At 43.4% G+C, this 16,383-nt stretch overlaps 1 protein-coding gene across 6 annotated transcripts in view; it reads right to left on the bottom strand.

Moving 5' to 3' along the window:
• Positions 1-16,383, bottom strand: part of PDE1C (phosphodiesterase 1C) — a 346,739-nt gene that overhangs the window by 231,496 nt on the left and 98,860 nt on the right. The window contains exons 1-2 of one of the 6 annotated variants that reach the window (XM_075083629.1): positions 6,937-7,363; positions 6,314-6,416 (exon numbers count right to left, since the gene is read on the bottom strand). The exons of 3 other annotated variants lie outside the window; for them this stretch is intronic. In XM_075083629.1, coding sequence (XP_074939730.1) covers positions 6,314-6,414 — 101 coding nt within the window. In that variant the 5' untranslated portion in view covers positions 6,415-6,416; positions 6,937-7,363. Of the gene's footprint in view, positions 1-6,313; positions 6,417-6,936; positions 7,364-16,383 lie in introns of those variants that run through there. 2 more of the 6 variants (XM_075083633.1, XM_075083632.1) reach the window with 2 other exon arrangements.

Genomic DNA, 16,383 nt, shown 5'->3' with positions numbered 1-16,383 from the left:
TGCTGAAATAAATAATTGCTTTTTCAGCTGCAGGTATGATTCATTTGTACTACTTCCAGAAGAATAAAAGCTTTTTTATGATTATGGCAAAAACTAGAGAGTGTATATTATTTCTTAGTCAACATTTTAGCATTAAACATGAAGTCTTCTCTCTTTTGCTATGTACAGGACTCACCTATTGATTTAAGATTCAAATAAAGTCACTGGGTAGGACGACTGTGGCAAGAGGTACCAGGTTACTAAATTACTATACCTCCAAACACTGTATTTTTTAATTAACTTTTTCTATAGTTGTCATTCTGATATTTATTAGAATATATTCTCTCCTCTGTCCATTTGTCAGGCATGAGATGAGCAGTTGGCAGCACTTCACCTGTTCCCCTTGCTCCTTCAAGGACTATACTGCAGACAGTAAAAAATGAGCTGTTGTGGCTTAGTCTAATGGTAAAATTCAGCCCTTCTTCACACTACGGGGAGAACAATATTATGAATCAACCAGACCCTGACAAACCTTAAAACTAGTTGAGTCATTCACACCCACAGAGTAGCTCACCCAAACTAAGAATCTCTGGGCCACACTGGAGCTCTGCCACCTCCAGCATGTACCCAGCACCCACTCACTAACCAGGGAGACCTCCTTAATCCTTCTAGGAATCATGACAACCACAGGAAAAGTGAAGTTGGACCTAAAAGACCTACAGAGAGGTTTCCTGACGTGGTTCTCTGACAATTAATCCCTCTCTATGCTCATTAGGAAAGCCAAATAAGAAACAGGGTGGCAGCAGCTGTATTTAAATACAGTTGAAGGTAGCTCAGTTCTGCTCCCAGGATGAACAGGGCTTCAGTTTCAACCTAGACCCTCAGGAGGTTCAGAAGGACTGAAACCAAGACCAAAGACAGCCCAAGTGCCTCTCTCACCTCTGGAAACGAATTAGCATATTCATATTTTCCACTTGAAAACTGACTAATTTACACATTTCCTAACAAAGTGGTGCTTTCTGAGGGGCTTTTTTAACCTCTACTCCGTGCTGCCAGCTAAAACATGTGGGGACAAAGCCCACTGTGTAGAGCGTGCCTCTGGAATTGAAGGGAGCTTTCTGTTTTCCTGTTTACGATGGCCACGTAAATGAAAACGAAGCAGATAGGATACTGTCACTGGCAGAACCAGCTGTTCTCTACGTGATATTTTATCAGCTAAGGCGACCTACAAATATCACACAGCACATACAGATAAGACGGGGAAACATATAACTGAGCAGTAGCACTCTAACACTTGCCAGATAGTCTTCAGTCACCAAAGCTGCATGTTTTCCCATTGAAATCATTGCTGCTTCACCATGTACTTCAAGAACAAATCTGGATCTTACACAAGTGTTTGCACTGGGACGTCTTCACTGACGATAGGATGCATGGTGCTTTACAGAGGAAGCTGAGGATACACCCTAAGTGCTGAAATATTGTTCCAGATCTTCAGCAAAACCACAAAGTTTTCAAAGACACTGATTTACATGTGTTTCTATCTTCTTTCCCCATCAAATTTCTTAGACCAATTCTACATGGACAGGTTTGAGCAGGAGAATCCAAAAAACGAGCTCAAAGTCAAGCATCCCATTTGAGTCGCAGTTCAGACGTTGCTGCTGTTTAATGTCATCTTCGGCAGCATGAGGAAGTACTATACTGACAGTGAAGGGATTTATTACATATTTAGCAATTTAATGTTACAATCCCAGCTATTGAGAAGGTTAAAGTCCATTTTCTCTCCTCTCCTGTAATGCTTAAAGCATTGCAGGGGCACCAGCAGATGCCAGTGATGCTGGTACTACTGCAATAGCTAGGAACCAAGGTGTTATTCTTCTGCATAAAAGCAACCAAAATCAAACCAAAAATATCTCCAAACTGGGTCTTCAGCTGCTGTCAACTAGCACATTTCTACTGAAACTAGAAAAGCTCTTTGGATATATGCCTCTGCATTCTTCAGTGCCATCAGACATGACACCTAATCCTTGTGTAGAAAAGGGCTTCAGTGCTTTCCCTATTCTTGAGAAATTGGGAGGTAACTGAAGTCCCTTCATGGAGCTTTGAGTCCTAATTAGCAGATGGGAGTTCACAGTCCCACAGCTAGGGGTCCGAGTGCTAAAACAAGAGCACCCCAACACAGCCACCACCGCTCGTACCTCCCTAGAGAAACTGTCAGCTTGAAAAGCAACCATGTGGTCGTATTTTGAAATCGGGTCTCCAAGCTCCGCTGCTTAACAGTGCTCTGTACTGGGGCCCACCTAATCTTAACTGACACATTTGGCAGAGCAGAAGGTTCTGAGCTTAACAGAATGAGTTATTAGCAATCATAGGAGAGCAAAGGGCAGACTCATATGTAACTCCCATATATACAGCGTCCAAGCCTGGAGCTGAATAAGGCAAGTCTGAATAAAAGACTTCCTTCTGGATGGATCCATGGGGCAAAGAAGACAGAACAGAGTAAGAGACTCAAGACCCTTTTTCTGGCAGCAGCAGCTATAGAGAGCCATAAGCAAACAATCAACACATCCTTAAGAAACACAGTTTTTTGCAGGCTGAGCTTGTCAGCTTTTGTGGGTGAGCACTGCTTGGCAATAACAGGCAACTGGTTCAAAGGCAGGCCCCACATGAAGAAACAAATGGACATCCCCACAGCCCAGCAGCAGCCAAGGAACCGAGCAGATCCACTCCTGAATTAAACACTTGTTCAGCAGGAGTGCACATATGCACCAGCGGTGTGCAGAGGCAGCTGGAAGCCCATCAGCAGCCAGGGAGTGAGACCGTGTGTGCGCTTGTGGGGACGGGGAGGCGCGGGGTGGTGGAGAGGCACCGCTTGCACCCAGCAGCACTCCTGGGAGGCAGGCAGCCCTCTAGCAGCCAAGAGGGAAAGCCCCATCTGAGATACCCCTGTAGGGATGTGAAGCTGCTCCAGTCTGATTCATTTATGATGACAATGAAACTCAGAAGCAGGTCTGTTTCTGGGAGGTCCCTGCTGCAGCGAAAGCTGGTACATTCCTTCCCAGGGAAGACAGGACCCTGACGGCTGCATGTCCAGCACACAGAGCTGTTTTGCTGGAGTGAGCTCCTACAAGGAGGGTCTGGAGTAAACCTCTACCTGACATTCCAGCATGACATAAGAAAAAAGGGCAAAATTGTCAGTTCTCAACTTTCAAGATTTTCCCGAGAGAGTTTCATATACCCGTACCTTTGCCCAGGAAGCAGCTTGTTCAGAAATCTTTCCTGAAAGTTTATTAATAATAAACCACTAAAAGATAATTTTCTAAGCTACGATTAAACCTAAATTAATATTTAATAGGTCATGTATAAAAGACAACATTTATTTCATAGAACCCTGGTTTGAGACACCCAAACATTTTGCCACAGGTGACTTACTGCCCAGTGAGGCAATTTATCATGCTCCCTTAAACCGGGGAAAACACTATAGTTCCACTGACTTGATTCTCTTATAAATTCCTGCACAGAATCATTAAGCCATGAATATGTTGTATTAGTATTTTAGCGCATTCTTAAACAGTAAAAGCAAAAAGAATCTGTATATGGCCTAAGGACCATCACCTCATACGCTACGCTTACAAAGCAACCAGGCTGTCCTGACCAACAAACCATGCCTTGGACAGATACATAACGGAAAGGAGAAGGAGATCTTTCCACTCCACGCCAGAGGCAAATTCAATATCTTGTCTGGCTCTTACAGCAACACATGACTCATGTTGCAATGGACACCTGGCTTCAGCCTCACAAAAACCTGCCCTTTGCATGCTGTCCAGAAGACCTCCCTATTCTTTGAAAATACACACCCCGTGCCCAAACCTTCAAAGGCCAACCATCCTGTGGGACAGAACTGTACCAGGCACATGGCAAAAAAGCCCTTACCAGACTTGTTTAAGCAATAACACACTACATTAGGGGAGTCTGAAAAAGGCTTCAGCTTAATCACCCCTTTGCAGCCTTTGGGTTTCCATTCACTTTAAAACAAACTAAAAGTAAAAAAGCCCCCTTCCCTAACCCCTGGAAAAGCCAGGTATTGCAAGAGGTGATGCATATTGGTTTGCTCACTGAGTCACAATGAGTAAACACATCAGCCAGCACCGGGAATGGGAAGATGGGGAAGAAGGTACCAGAGTTGCCACGGGTGACGTCCTACGAAGGAGATGTCCAACCCAACGCTGAGCACCTGAGCCTGTTTAAATCATCACAGCCCTTATTTAAAATATGGTGTCAGGATCAAATTACTTACTGGGTGTCTGCCTGCTGCAGACTACAGCTCCCGGAACGGCTCCAGACAGCAGCATGCTCTCTCTCGCTACCTGTATAACACGGCTCTGGCAGCACTCTTGTGCCTTGTAACTAATTCCTCTGTGATACGGCTGTCGGTGTACCAGGGGCAGGGGAGAGAGGTATCTTCTCAAGTAGTATTTGATCTCTCCAGGATGAAGCATCTTATTTAAGAGCTAATTAAGATGGCTGTGCACATCCAATCGTTCTTCTTACACATATAGGCATGCATAAAAACGGACAACAAAAACCATGAAACACGATGCCAAACCTCAGTTTGCAACCAGTTTGTGTGTTGTATACATGTGCTAAAAGCCTCCATAGAATTACTGGGAATGGAAAATCTTCTACAGTCTTTAACTAGAGCAGAATACATTTCAGTTTTCACCTTGTGATCAAGAATCCTACAGAAAAATCTATCTCCTCTTTAGGCAAAGAAATATTGAAACTCAGAAGGAGAAGGGATGTGTTTGTTATGCTCACACACACTGCCAACAGGGAGGGCTATACTGAAAAACAGCCTGAGGTTTAGTTATTACATATCTAGAATAAGTCTTACAGTTTTGCAAAATTTCCAAAAGGTAGAGGAGACTGGAGCTTGATGTATATGTAATATGCAGACACTGCCTTGTACTAACAGCAGGAGAGACCCTGAACTACAATGCTGCTGAAGAATCATCTATGAACTTCAGGTGGAATCTGAATCAGCATGCTCCTAAACTCCGTATTAGACAGAATTTCAAGGATTCCTAATACTACAGCATGGCACAGGCTTGAAAATAAGAGGGTTTGTTTTGCATGGCTGTTCTATTTGGAAGGCTTACAAGACAGCTGTCATCTACTTTGATTAAGTTCCTTCACAAAACAGGCTTCCTGGAGTGACGCCTTGAAAGAAATACATATTCATGCACGTCTCTCAGACTGCTTGGAGTCCTACAGAAGTTTTGGATATGCTTTACAAAATATGCCATCACTGCTCACACAAAATAACACTCAAAGAGCAACTCAAGTTTAACTTGGACCCATTTGTTTTCAGTTATTAGCCTACTCCTTCTACATTTGCTTACTTCTGCTGCTTCCTAGCCTCCTTGCTCCCTTCCCTTCCCCCTTTCCCTTGAGGGCTGAAATTTTAATAACTCTCACATGTGAGGTTGAAGGAAAAAAAAACCCATACAGTTCTGAACACAGGGAGGGATGCAACTTAACGTGGTAACGCTCCTCTTTACCTTGGCCAAAAACTGATGGACAAATAAATACTTTGCCGCCAGTGATGGATCTTATTGCTGGTAGACGGTATTTTACATACCGAGAATCTGAAAAAGACGCCAGACATTGACTCTAAGTAAGCTACATAAACTCTACAGCCTATAAACTTTTACTTTTCTGCAGTACCAAGTTCTTCAAGAACTGGTACTTTCTTTCTACTCAGGAGGCAGTGTCCCATCATTTCATGGCAAGTCAGGCTTAATGTATAAATTAATAAGTACAATCCAATCTGTGGAACATGAATTTGCTGCCATTACAAATGTTGCTAGAAATATTTTCCAACTGTGCCTTCTCTGCCTATTTTGTCCTTATTAACCATGTCAGTGACAGGAATGCTGTGCATTTAAGGGGGAGAAAAGTCTTCTGCATGCTGCATCTAAGGGTAAGATTATCGAAAACAGAGGATCCAAATAAGTACCATTCAGGCTATAACAAAACTTTTCTAGTAGAGCAGGTAAAGTAATTAGCATCTCAGTAACTGCTTATATCTTACAATGCCTCATTAATGACATTTTTACATTCCCACTGGAAAATGTTTGTTCAATGTAACAAGCAGTTCAATTTAAGGAAGCACATGGATCTTTTGCTAAGATTAAGTCACTGTGTTTATGGAGAACAGGTGTGGAAACTCCTGAGAGATTTTGAAGGTACCAGCAAGAAAGGAAAACGAAAGTGCTACAATAATTTTGACAATGGGAGGAAACGGGAGAAGGCTATGAAAAAAAGTGCTACTTACAAGCCTCGGAGACGAAGCCAGATTTTCTCTATTTGCTCTGGCTGTAGGTATTTCAGAGAGTTGCTCTCAAATTCTTCGATTTCCTTAGTCGGTGACTCCATAGCTGCAGGTTACCACTTTGGTTAAAGCTCAGCGAGGACAGATACTGCCCCCCACACATGCACACGCTCCACCTTTAACGCTGCCCAGGAGCGGCCAACATTTTTGGCAGACACTTCTCCCCGCTCCCTGCGAGCAGGGGGTGCGTGGGCAGCCCGCGAGCGCTCAGGTGTACGCGGGGGGCAGCTGCACCAGCATGCCACCATCCTCAGACTGACCGAGGGGATTAGAGGCTCATCTCCAGATTGCGAACCCACACAGATTTTTTCTTTTTTTCCACCCCCTTTTTTTTTTTTTTAACAATAAACCAAGGATACAATCAGTAATACCAGCTGAGGGATCTTTATCGAGGGAGGAGGGGAGGAAAATCCCTTGCTGACAACTGAGCTGTCTGCACCGGCAGCTGGGGAGTCGGGCGGCTGCACGGGTCCCACGGCCCCCCGCCACCGCTGCCACACGAGCAGCAGCCCACAGTCCCTCCGGGCTCACTCCCCCCACCCTGGCATTATTTTTTTTCCACTTACCAGCAGCGCTGCCGACAGGCTCAAAACCTGACAACTGAGGGAAAAGTCGTCTGTCAGCATAGCCCAGGCACAGCTTCTCTCTCTGCCTCTCTCTCTCCCGCACACACACAAACACAGGCGTGCTTGAGAGAACAGGCTATTGGAGAAAGGCTGGCTCTGATCATAAATCCAACCAAGCCAAACCATTGAAAAAAAAAAAAAAAAAAAAAAGAAGGAAGGGTAAATTACAGAAAGTGAGCGACTCACTCCTGGCAAACAGCCATCTGCTTCATTGCAGTCAGCCTGCTTTCCTGAGACAGCGACACGCAGCGCGGGCTGTAAGGCTTCAACTGGGGCAAAACCCACTTTTAAAATAAATAAATCGGTAAAGCACAATTGCCTAAAGCACCCCAAAACACAGCAAGGGAAGTCTGCACACTGAAGAGAGATCAAGCCCAACACGCTAGTCACAGATATATCAGTGCCTTTCAACAAGAACCACAAACAATACATTAAAAGAAAACACATCCTTCATAATGCATGAAGCTTGAAACAGGACCTGTGGATCAAACTCAAAAGGTTTGTACAGCAGGGGGTTAAAACCCAGTTCTGCAATAGGATGCCTCCCTCCGGGTCCCTGGAGGTACACCCGTACTGACCCCAGGCACAGGAGGGACCAAGATACAGGGCATCTCTCTCTACTCCTGCTGGGTTCCTGCTCTGGGCAGGAGGAAGGACAGGGATTTCCTTCATTGCACCGACCCAATCAATCACCTCTCAAATTCTGCCAAGATCCCCTGCATGCATCTCTTTAGTTATTTATTGATGTGGTGCTTTCAGCTGAAGCCATTAGAGCAGAGGGAAAATAACTGTCAACCCATTTTCCTAGCCTTAACACCTTTATGTCACATATTGCAGAAGTTGCCTCTTGAGAAGCAGAGCCTGCAACAGAGGAGTTCACCATGTGAGGGAAGACAGGCGCCGGTGAAAACATGCTCTCTGGTGATGACTTCCAACTCCAGTTGTGCAAGTCCACACACTGACAATCTGAGTAGGTTGTGGAAATGTGAAGAATACACTAATTAGCCTAATCAAGCAAGCCCCTATTTAAAGGGTTTAAATCAGTTTTTAGTCATGTAACGACTACTTCAAAATCCAGCCAGGCAAAGTAAAACCAGGCCATCCTGCCTACACAGAGAATCTCCTACCCCATGGGAAAAAAAAAAACCCTGCAGATTTACACATCTGTACAAAATCAGTGGGGTTTCTGCTTTGGGATCTGTTGTGTGCAAGAGGCTCTGGAACTGTGCTGCTGAGTTTGTGCAACTATTTACCAATTCACCCTCTTGTTTCTACATATTTGAGAGTGCTTTTCATTCACAGGAAAACAAGAAGCGTTGCATCCATTAACGCAAAGGGGAGTTCACACTGCTGGGCGGGGGGGGGAGAGAGTTAAAAGGAGTTTTGAGGTAAAACCACACACCTTTAAACTTTTCTTCCAAGGTAGAAGTGGTGCCAGGGTTCATTTTAATTCTAGTGAGACTAGACAAAGCTCCGTAAAAAGTTATTATATTGACAGAAAGAGAACAGCCTATACTGAATTTAAGCTTACATTACTAGAGTTTTACCAACCTTCTGGCACTTTTGACCTTGTCAATAAGACAGCCCAGTCTTACTGATTCGTCAGTAAGACCCAGAAGCTCAGCCTCATGTTTCACAGGTGACAGGTAATCATCTCCCTACTCCTTATCTCAGTGTCTCCATCAGAGAACCTGCACAGCCCTACCACCTACCTAGAGGGAGGATGGTGAGTTTCACTGATGAGGAGGAGACTGTAAGAGCAAGGCATTATCATCCTTCATTATTTCTGCATCATTTTCCCAACATGCATTTGATATTAGACCTTCCAAATCCAACTCGTCCCATTTAAGGAAACCCTTTGTAGCTTCTAGTAGTCACACAAATCAACGCAGAGATGCTGGGATTTCTGTTATGCTGTAGGAGGCAAAGCTCTCTCACGCTTGGCTCCTATGGGGTTTAGATATTTTTAAAAAACCACCTCACGCAAAAACCAGAGGCAGGTATTCAACCCCATGGACACATGGCCTACCACAGTTACATAAAGTGGCCAGCAGGACAAAAATCCCCATTTACACTTCATTTTTTCCTGTATACCTCTTTGAATTCCATTGCTGGATGCACAGAATTGCATTTTTCCCATTCAGCTTTAGTCAGGAGCATTTTCTATGACGTTTCATTTATTACCAGGAATCATCATTGGAACAGAGATGTATTACCAACATGCCACAACTCATATACTTCTTAATACTTCTTAAATAACGTTTTCCCTTGAAGTGATAAACACATCAGCTCCAGCTCAAGACTAAAATATAAGTCAACAAAAATCTGATGCTGTATGTCTGTACCTTACCTGTATATTATCTATTTAACCAGTGACTCATGCTTTTCCTCAGCCATAATCAGCCAGTCAAGATTAGCAGAACCCAGGTACTTTTCACCTTCACCATGTTATTATTTACGATGCAAATTATGCATTTAAAATACCAGATAACACCAGAAAGAATACATAATATAATAACAGAAGATAAAAAGTTATGAGGGAAAGCAAAAAAAAAAAATTATTTTCAGCTGATATCTAAAAGCAAAGAGAGGGATGAGACTAAGAATTCAAGGAAAGTTACTATAGACTGCAGAAATATCAGAAAAATTATGAACTAGTGTCACAGTTATGAAGACAGACACACAGGGAACAGATATTGGGCAAGCAAAGATAGCAAGGTGGAGAGAAGAAAAAAAGACAATGATGAGATTCTGTGCCGGGCTAGGACACCTGCAGATTTGAAGAGCTAAAGTAATATTGTGTGGATCCTGTTAAAAAAGTGATAGAGAAGAACCTAGATATCTTCCCAGCCTTGAGTGGTGCACAGCCTTTTGTTTCATTGTATTTTGACCTCCAAGAGCCTTTGAGATCATAAGCTACTGAATACAAGAACTCTGCATTCTGATAGCTAATTGTAAAAAACAAATAAAACTGGGAAGTTGAGACAGGGCCAAATCAGGAGTATGCAGACAGAAATCCCATTGCACTCAACTGTTGAGGAAACTGAGGACTGGACTGATACGATGTCACAGCAATGATATTTATGGGAATTATGGGCAGAGAGAGGGCTTGCAATGTTTGCAGGAAACAAGGTGATATGCAAAATATGAACTGGGAGAGGAAAGAGCATTGGCAGGAGCGACACCAGTGTTGGAGCCTGTGGAAGCAAATGGAAAGTCTAAAGGCAGCCACAGAGGCATCAGGAACATGTCTGAGGATGCTGCTCCTGCCAAAGGCAAACGTTTTTACAGTTGTGACACTTAGCTGAAGGAAGCTGAGACACAGACACCAGTTTATCTGCTCAATGGAGGCAGAGGTGGCACTGACGAGAGAATCACTGAAGACACAAGGTGGCTTCCTGCCCCGTTTGATCTAGTGTTGTGATGCAATTTGGGGCTGGGGTAGGAGGGAGGTCCCTAAGGAGATCCCACACAACAGCACCGCTAGAGTAACAAAATAAAAGAAGCTATTAACAAGAGTCTCCCCCCACCCCTTCAGTCTCCATTACTTCTCTCTGTTTGGTTTTGTATAGAAGATGACTAGGAAAAAAAGTCATTTGAGACTTCCTAAAAATAAAGTTTCCTTCCTTCTTTAATAAAATTTTACAGTGCACTACAGTAACTTTTTTTGCTCCCATGATAAGAGAAACTCCTAATTAATTAGAGGCAATGAGGAATTCCCAGCAGCTGAAGCAGCATGAAGATCCCACCTACTACCTGGGTCTGTTGCACCACAGACACTTAGCGCTTCAGGCAGTCTCATCGCTTGTGCCCTGGAGAAGGTCACCTCATCCTTGCAACGACATCCAACCACACACCTGCAACACCAGGTCCAGGGAGGGTCTCTGAAGTACTTGATGCTGATTTTCAGAAAGCTAGTTGTTTAATGAATGTTAACCTTCCCATTGCTAGGTGCTAAATTGTACCAGCCATCATCTCCAAGCAGTTTCCTAGTAGTTCTTAAGGAGTTACCCAGGTCTAGCACTGCTGCAATTGTTAACCATCTTTAGTTCTCTGCAACTGAGTGAGATCCTCAAATATAACCAGCAAGGAGCTGAGTCAAGTTGGGACACATTCAAGGAAGAGAGACAAGTTATGAGGAGTAAAAGCATGAATAACTCTCCAGATGGTCCTCTTTCCTCTTGTGCATTACAAAGGACAACCCAGTATGTTTGCTCTTGGAACTCCTTTTGAATGATACAAAGAACTGCACAAGCAGCCATAGTAAGCAGTTTTCCAACAAGAGCAAAGACGCCCATGCCAGCTTGGAGCGTGTTGTCTGCTTACACTCCTCCTGCAGTGTCAATGGAATATAATGTTATTCTTTGCTACTACTTCCCGTTACACTGAAGCCCACCACTGAACAGCTAGCATCTCACACACGTCGCTGCCTTTCAGTGGTGAGTAAAGCCATTACAAAACGTCTCTCTGCCCATTTTAAGGTACATCAGGAGTAACACAGAGCCAAACACAAATGCAGGGTATTGATAGCACCATTTTGAGCTCAGGTTTGGGATTCCTTGGCTTGCTTAAGAAAGTTGCTCTCCTGGCAGTCTGATTTTGTGATAGGTGCCAGAAAGATAGCAAACACCAGGACAGCAGCTGTGGCTGTAAAATGTTATGAACTTTTCCCATAAATATCTATGATGAATACATGTCACCCTACTTGCCTTGTCCTTAAACTGATGGCTCACTTCATGGTGAGCAAGTTTATAGCCTGAGCAAACAGCACTGCTTCAGCTCTCGCGCTCACATTGCTGCATAGAGGCGACAGGTCACAGACACACAGCAAATCCAGCTCCAAAACTCAGAAATTGCACCATCATGTTCACTCCATTTAAAGCACTTGACTATCATGACCATCATTCAACAGATGCAGCAGTAAGCCACCTCCTGATGAAGTAGCCATGTCTTCAAAGCAGAGGAGAGCTCAGGTATCCAAAATCCCATGTGCCTGTCAGAGACATCCATTGCCCAGCCTCCAGCGGGTACCGAGGGCCATGCTGGGAGCACAGGCGGGGCTGCGTATGCAGCACTGCACACTCTTACAGCTGGAGCACCACCTCACAGACTTTATCCCACTGTGCTGCATCCAAGTGCCTCCCCAAGCTGTCCCTCAGAAGATGCAAGAGGGATCCAGGACACCACTGCTGCCTTCAAAAAAGATCTAGCTCACAGGAGAGACTGGATTTCCCCCTGCTGCTCTGTTACCTGGCCTCTAGGGTCCAGGGCAAGAGGACTCCTTCCTGATCCCTAGAAGCAGCTGTCTTGCCTCTTCCACTCACCTGTGAGAGAGCAGCCAGGACACTTGTCCTGAACAGCTTTCACCTGCTCCCTTCCTAGGGCACTAGGTCAGCTCTGCGACAGTGAAGGATGAAGAGCAACACAGAGGTCCCAGGCCAAACAAATCCTATGCCAGTCTCCTCCTCTAGCACAGCACATAGATTTGGGCAAATCAGGGCTTCATCCTCTTTGCCTCCCCTTCCTTAGTCCAGGACTATACCTGCATTCACGCCAAAAGCCTCTTGGTTGAGCCCTGTGCAGGAAGGATCTTAATAAGGAAGGAGAAGTAGCTGTAATTAAGTGCACTATTCTGTATGACTGCTGATGCAGGAGGATGCTGCTGACATGCAGCAGAGAGGTGTTAAACGGCAGCTGAGGAGGGTAGCGTCCACAACACACCTCTGTACGTTGTGGCAGGCAGGCATCTCTGCAAAACAGACAAAATACCTGGGTGTGTAGGAGTAGGTCTGCCTTTCTCAGGGTGGTGGTTGAGGTATTCCATACACAAAACAGGAAGTCCAAGGCAGAATGGTCAGAGCCACCTCTGACATACCACATAGCTGTAAACTAGGCTCTGTCCTGGGATAAAACTCCCCAACAACAACTTTCCTTAAAGACACCTACAGATCCTTTCTTTTCTCTTTTAAACAAAGACCATAAAAAGCGCTGGGAAGTTCAGAATCCTCCTTGCAGGCTTCACCAGAGCTAAGTGGAGCTAGCAACGACATTTAAAAGGCCCACTGAAACGCATCCAAAAATGCTTCCGAGGCAGCAGCCTGTCTGATGGAAACAGCACTTCAGTAAGTACAAGCAAACCAGAACGATAATTTCAAACAGCAAGACTTCTGAAGTCTTTGCCGGACTGTGGCGAAAACAGCTAAGCTACCCTGTGCTGAAGGGGTAGCACGGGGCGCTGGAAGCATGCTGAAATGTTGCCTATTGCTATTCCTACATATCGCCTGTGTGAACACGCATTTTCTCCCATCAATTAATCTGATTTGACAGAATTAAAGCTTCAAGCATTATAACAAGATCTATAATTAGTACAACTACAATGTATTCATACGTCTGTCCGTGCATAAATAATCCAGAATATATTTTATTCTCTTACCACTGATGCCTCCAACCAAAACTGCAGCAGAGTATTCCTCTTTGCTCTCATTACTGCACGTCTGAGTCTGGATCTCTGAACTTCAGTTATGACAAACACTGTGATGAGTCTGCCAGTACCATATTCCAAAATATTATGCTAATACTATATTCAGTTTGTAAAATACTGACATTTCTGCTAATTCTGCTAATACCAAAATAAACTGGGCAGATTTTGCTCAGTCTTTATCCTAGCAGGAAAAAAGTTTCTTGCTCATTTTCAGTTAAGAACAATTTGTTTGTTTGGGAGGGGCTTAGGAGGAGGGAGAGGGGATCAGCTGTACCACCAAATTGTATTTATCTAATTTATTCTTCATGCTGAAATATAAGAGAGTGATTGGGAAATACTTAGACATTGCAGCTGACTTGTATGCATTTTTGAAAATAATCAGAATTACAGCACTCTGTCCTGAGCAAAACATAACTTCAGAAGGTTGAACTCTGAGAAAGGTAACCACTGTGCTAAGTGTATGAAGAGTTAATAAAAAAATCATGAGACTCAAAAAGCGAATAAATCAGACAATTCATCTAATAGCATAATTAACTCTGTCACACTTCACTACAAAATAGATGGTAGTGAACAGAATTACTTATACCTGATTCAGCTTTTGGCTGCTGAAAAAGCATTAATATTCACCTAAATATTAAGCTTTTTTGCTAGCAAGAAACTGTCATCAAAGCATAGATGCCTCTGCCCCATTTAGTCAAGAGCATTATAACATTCCAAGCCTAGTGGATCTGCTCTATAGAGTCGTAATTCAACCATATATTATTCCATACTTGTTCACAAGCAACATATTTGTTAGCATCTGGAGTCACGTGGGTATGAAGGAGGCATGTTGGTTTCAGATTTTTTGTTGCAATTCTGCTCTCCTAGTTTTATGAAACTTGACCAAGTACTTCTCCAACTGTAGTTTGCAAGTGAAATTTCATCTCTTTTTTCCTACCTCCGATTAGATTTTAGGGCTTCATGGTAACTGACTCACACCATAGCTGCAGAGCCATTAATACCACCATAAGTGAGGGCTGGAAGACAAGGCTGCGAGGGTTAAAGCTAGCGAAGGAGTAGCAGCAATCTAAGGGACTGCTAACTGCCTTTAATTACAAGCAATCAGCCAGTTCCCTCAGGGCTGGGGAACTCCGATTTCTGCTGCATCCAGTAATTACAGATAGTTTTAGCTTCTCTGTCCAGAAGGAGCACAGATGCAGCTGACCCAGGGAATGCTGCACTTTCAAAAAGTTTCAAAAACAGTGGGGAAAAAATATATACATATATAAAGAGAGAGAGCGATAAAGGTAACATAAGACCACTGCTGCATTCCCTGAATCCTAACAATGTGCTCAGTCTCAGACTGCCACCAGGACTAGGCATACTATGGAGAATTTCAAGCAGGAGTTTTAGAGGAAGGCAAATTCTAGCTTTTCATCTAAGAAAAAAAAATTTACAAAAGTGACAACACAATCATCAGCACAAAAAAATGCAGCTGATGAAGTTGGTGGAAAAGGTGCTGTTCATTTAAACTTTTGAGTGAACTGAATGAAGCTGACAGTTTTGATTAAAAGCTCTGGTGACTGGTAAGAATTTTTCTGCCAAATACAATCAACTAATATTGCCACTAAGACAAGGGCATACCTCTTTTGCAGTCTGTCGTTTTTGACCCAGAGTTGCTCAGTTTCTGTGAAGGCAGATTTCAGACAACTTGCAGAAACCTTCTTCAACTCGGGAGGCTTACCAAAATGAGAACATTTCCATGCGGATGACACTTGAAGTTATTACTTAAACCATGGCATTGCAATGGCTCCATAAAAACCCTTATGGTGCTCACTCAGAGCACTGCAACTTTGACAAAAGCACGGTCACTCTTGAAGGGCATTTTTAAAAGTCTGCTTTTCTCTAGTGTCCTCCACAGCACTAGAAAGCCTTAAAACCTATATTACTGTACATAGCAGTTTAGGAAGGAGGCATGAGAGAGGAGTGATGATTAAGGGAAGAGGAGCTTTATAAAATGCTTTGCAAAAAAGAATGAGAAGAGCTTGAAAACTCAGCGATGAAAAGTCTTGGCAAAAGCAAATAAAATGTGAACAGTCCAAGCAATTAATTACCTTTTAAAAGAAATCCCTAGTTAGAGGATTAAACAAGAACTGGCTTTCTAGTCCTTTCCTTTTTCACCAGCAAACAGCCAGTGAGGTCAAAGTAGACCATTTTGAGGACCTGAAGCCTCTACACAACTTTCTTGCAGAGATGCCTGCTCCAGGTCACCTTTCACATCATCAGATGCAAAGGGATTGAATACTGAAGCTAATTCAAAACATGAATAAAGCTGTCTCAAAGGGTTTTTTAATCACTACTTATATGTTTGAGAAGTGGAAGTGGGAGGTTTTTTGCTTGTTTGTCTCTCATACACAAAGGACATTTTATTACACAGGCCAATGCTGCCCCCGGTACCATTAGAGTGCTACATTTGATCCTATATTCAATATACGCAAATTCCAAAGAATAAAGACATACATTATTGTGCATCATTTATTATCCCTTCTGGTGTTAGGAAACAAATCTATGACTATCATGGAATATCTGTGTTTACACCACTGAATTTTATCAACTTAAAAGTCGATAGTCATTTGTAAAGTAATTTATAAACCAGAGCTCCACTTCTGGGTTTTGGGGTTTTTTTAATTAAAATCTGCCCAGCTGCTGCAAAGAAGGAAGATTCCCAGTTGGTTTTTAGGACTACCACTGCTTTTTGATGCCAGGGAGCCCAAGTGCAATTCCTTCTCTTCTCCTCATCTGCTGTCTCCTGGGGGATGTAGGTAGCCACCTCTGATCACTCCACTTGCCTTTGCTGGCAGAGATAGGCAAGTTAGGGCTATTTAACTAACCAACTCTGGCAGACTACAGTCCAAGTGACAAATGTT

Source organism: Phalacrocorax aristotelis, chromosome 2 (assembly GCF_949628215.1).
Source record: "Phalacrocorax aristotelis chromosome 2, bGulAri2.1, whole genome shotgun sequence".
Lineage (NCBI taxonomy): Eukaryota > Metazoa > Chordata > Aves > Suliformes > Phalacrocoracidae > Phalacrocorax > Phalacrocorax aristotelis.
This window is presented reverse-complemented; position numbering and strand designations above follow the sequence as displayed.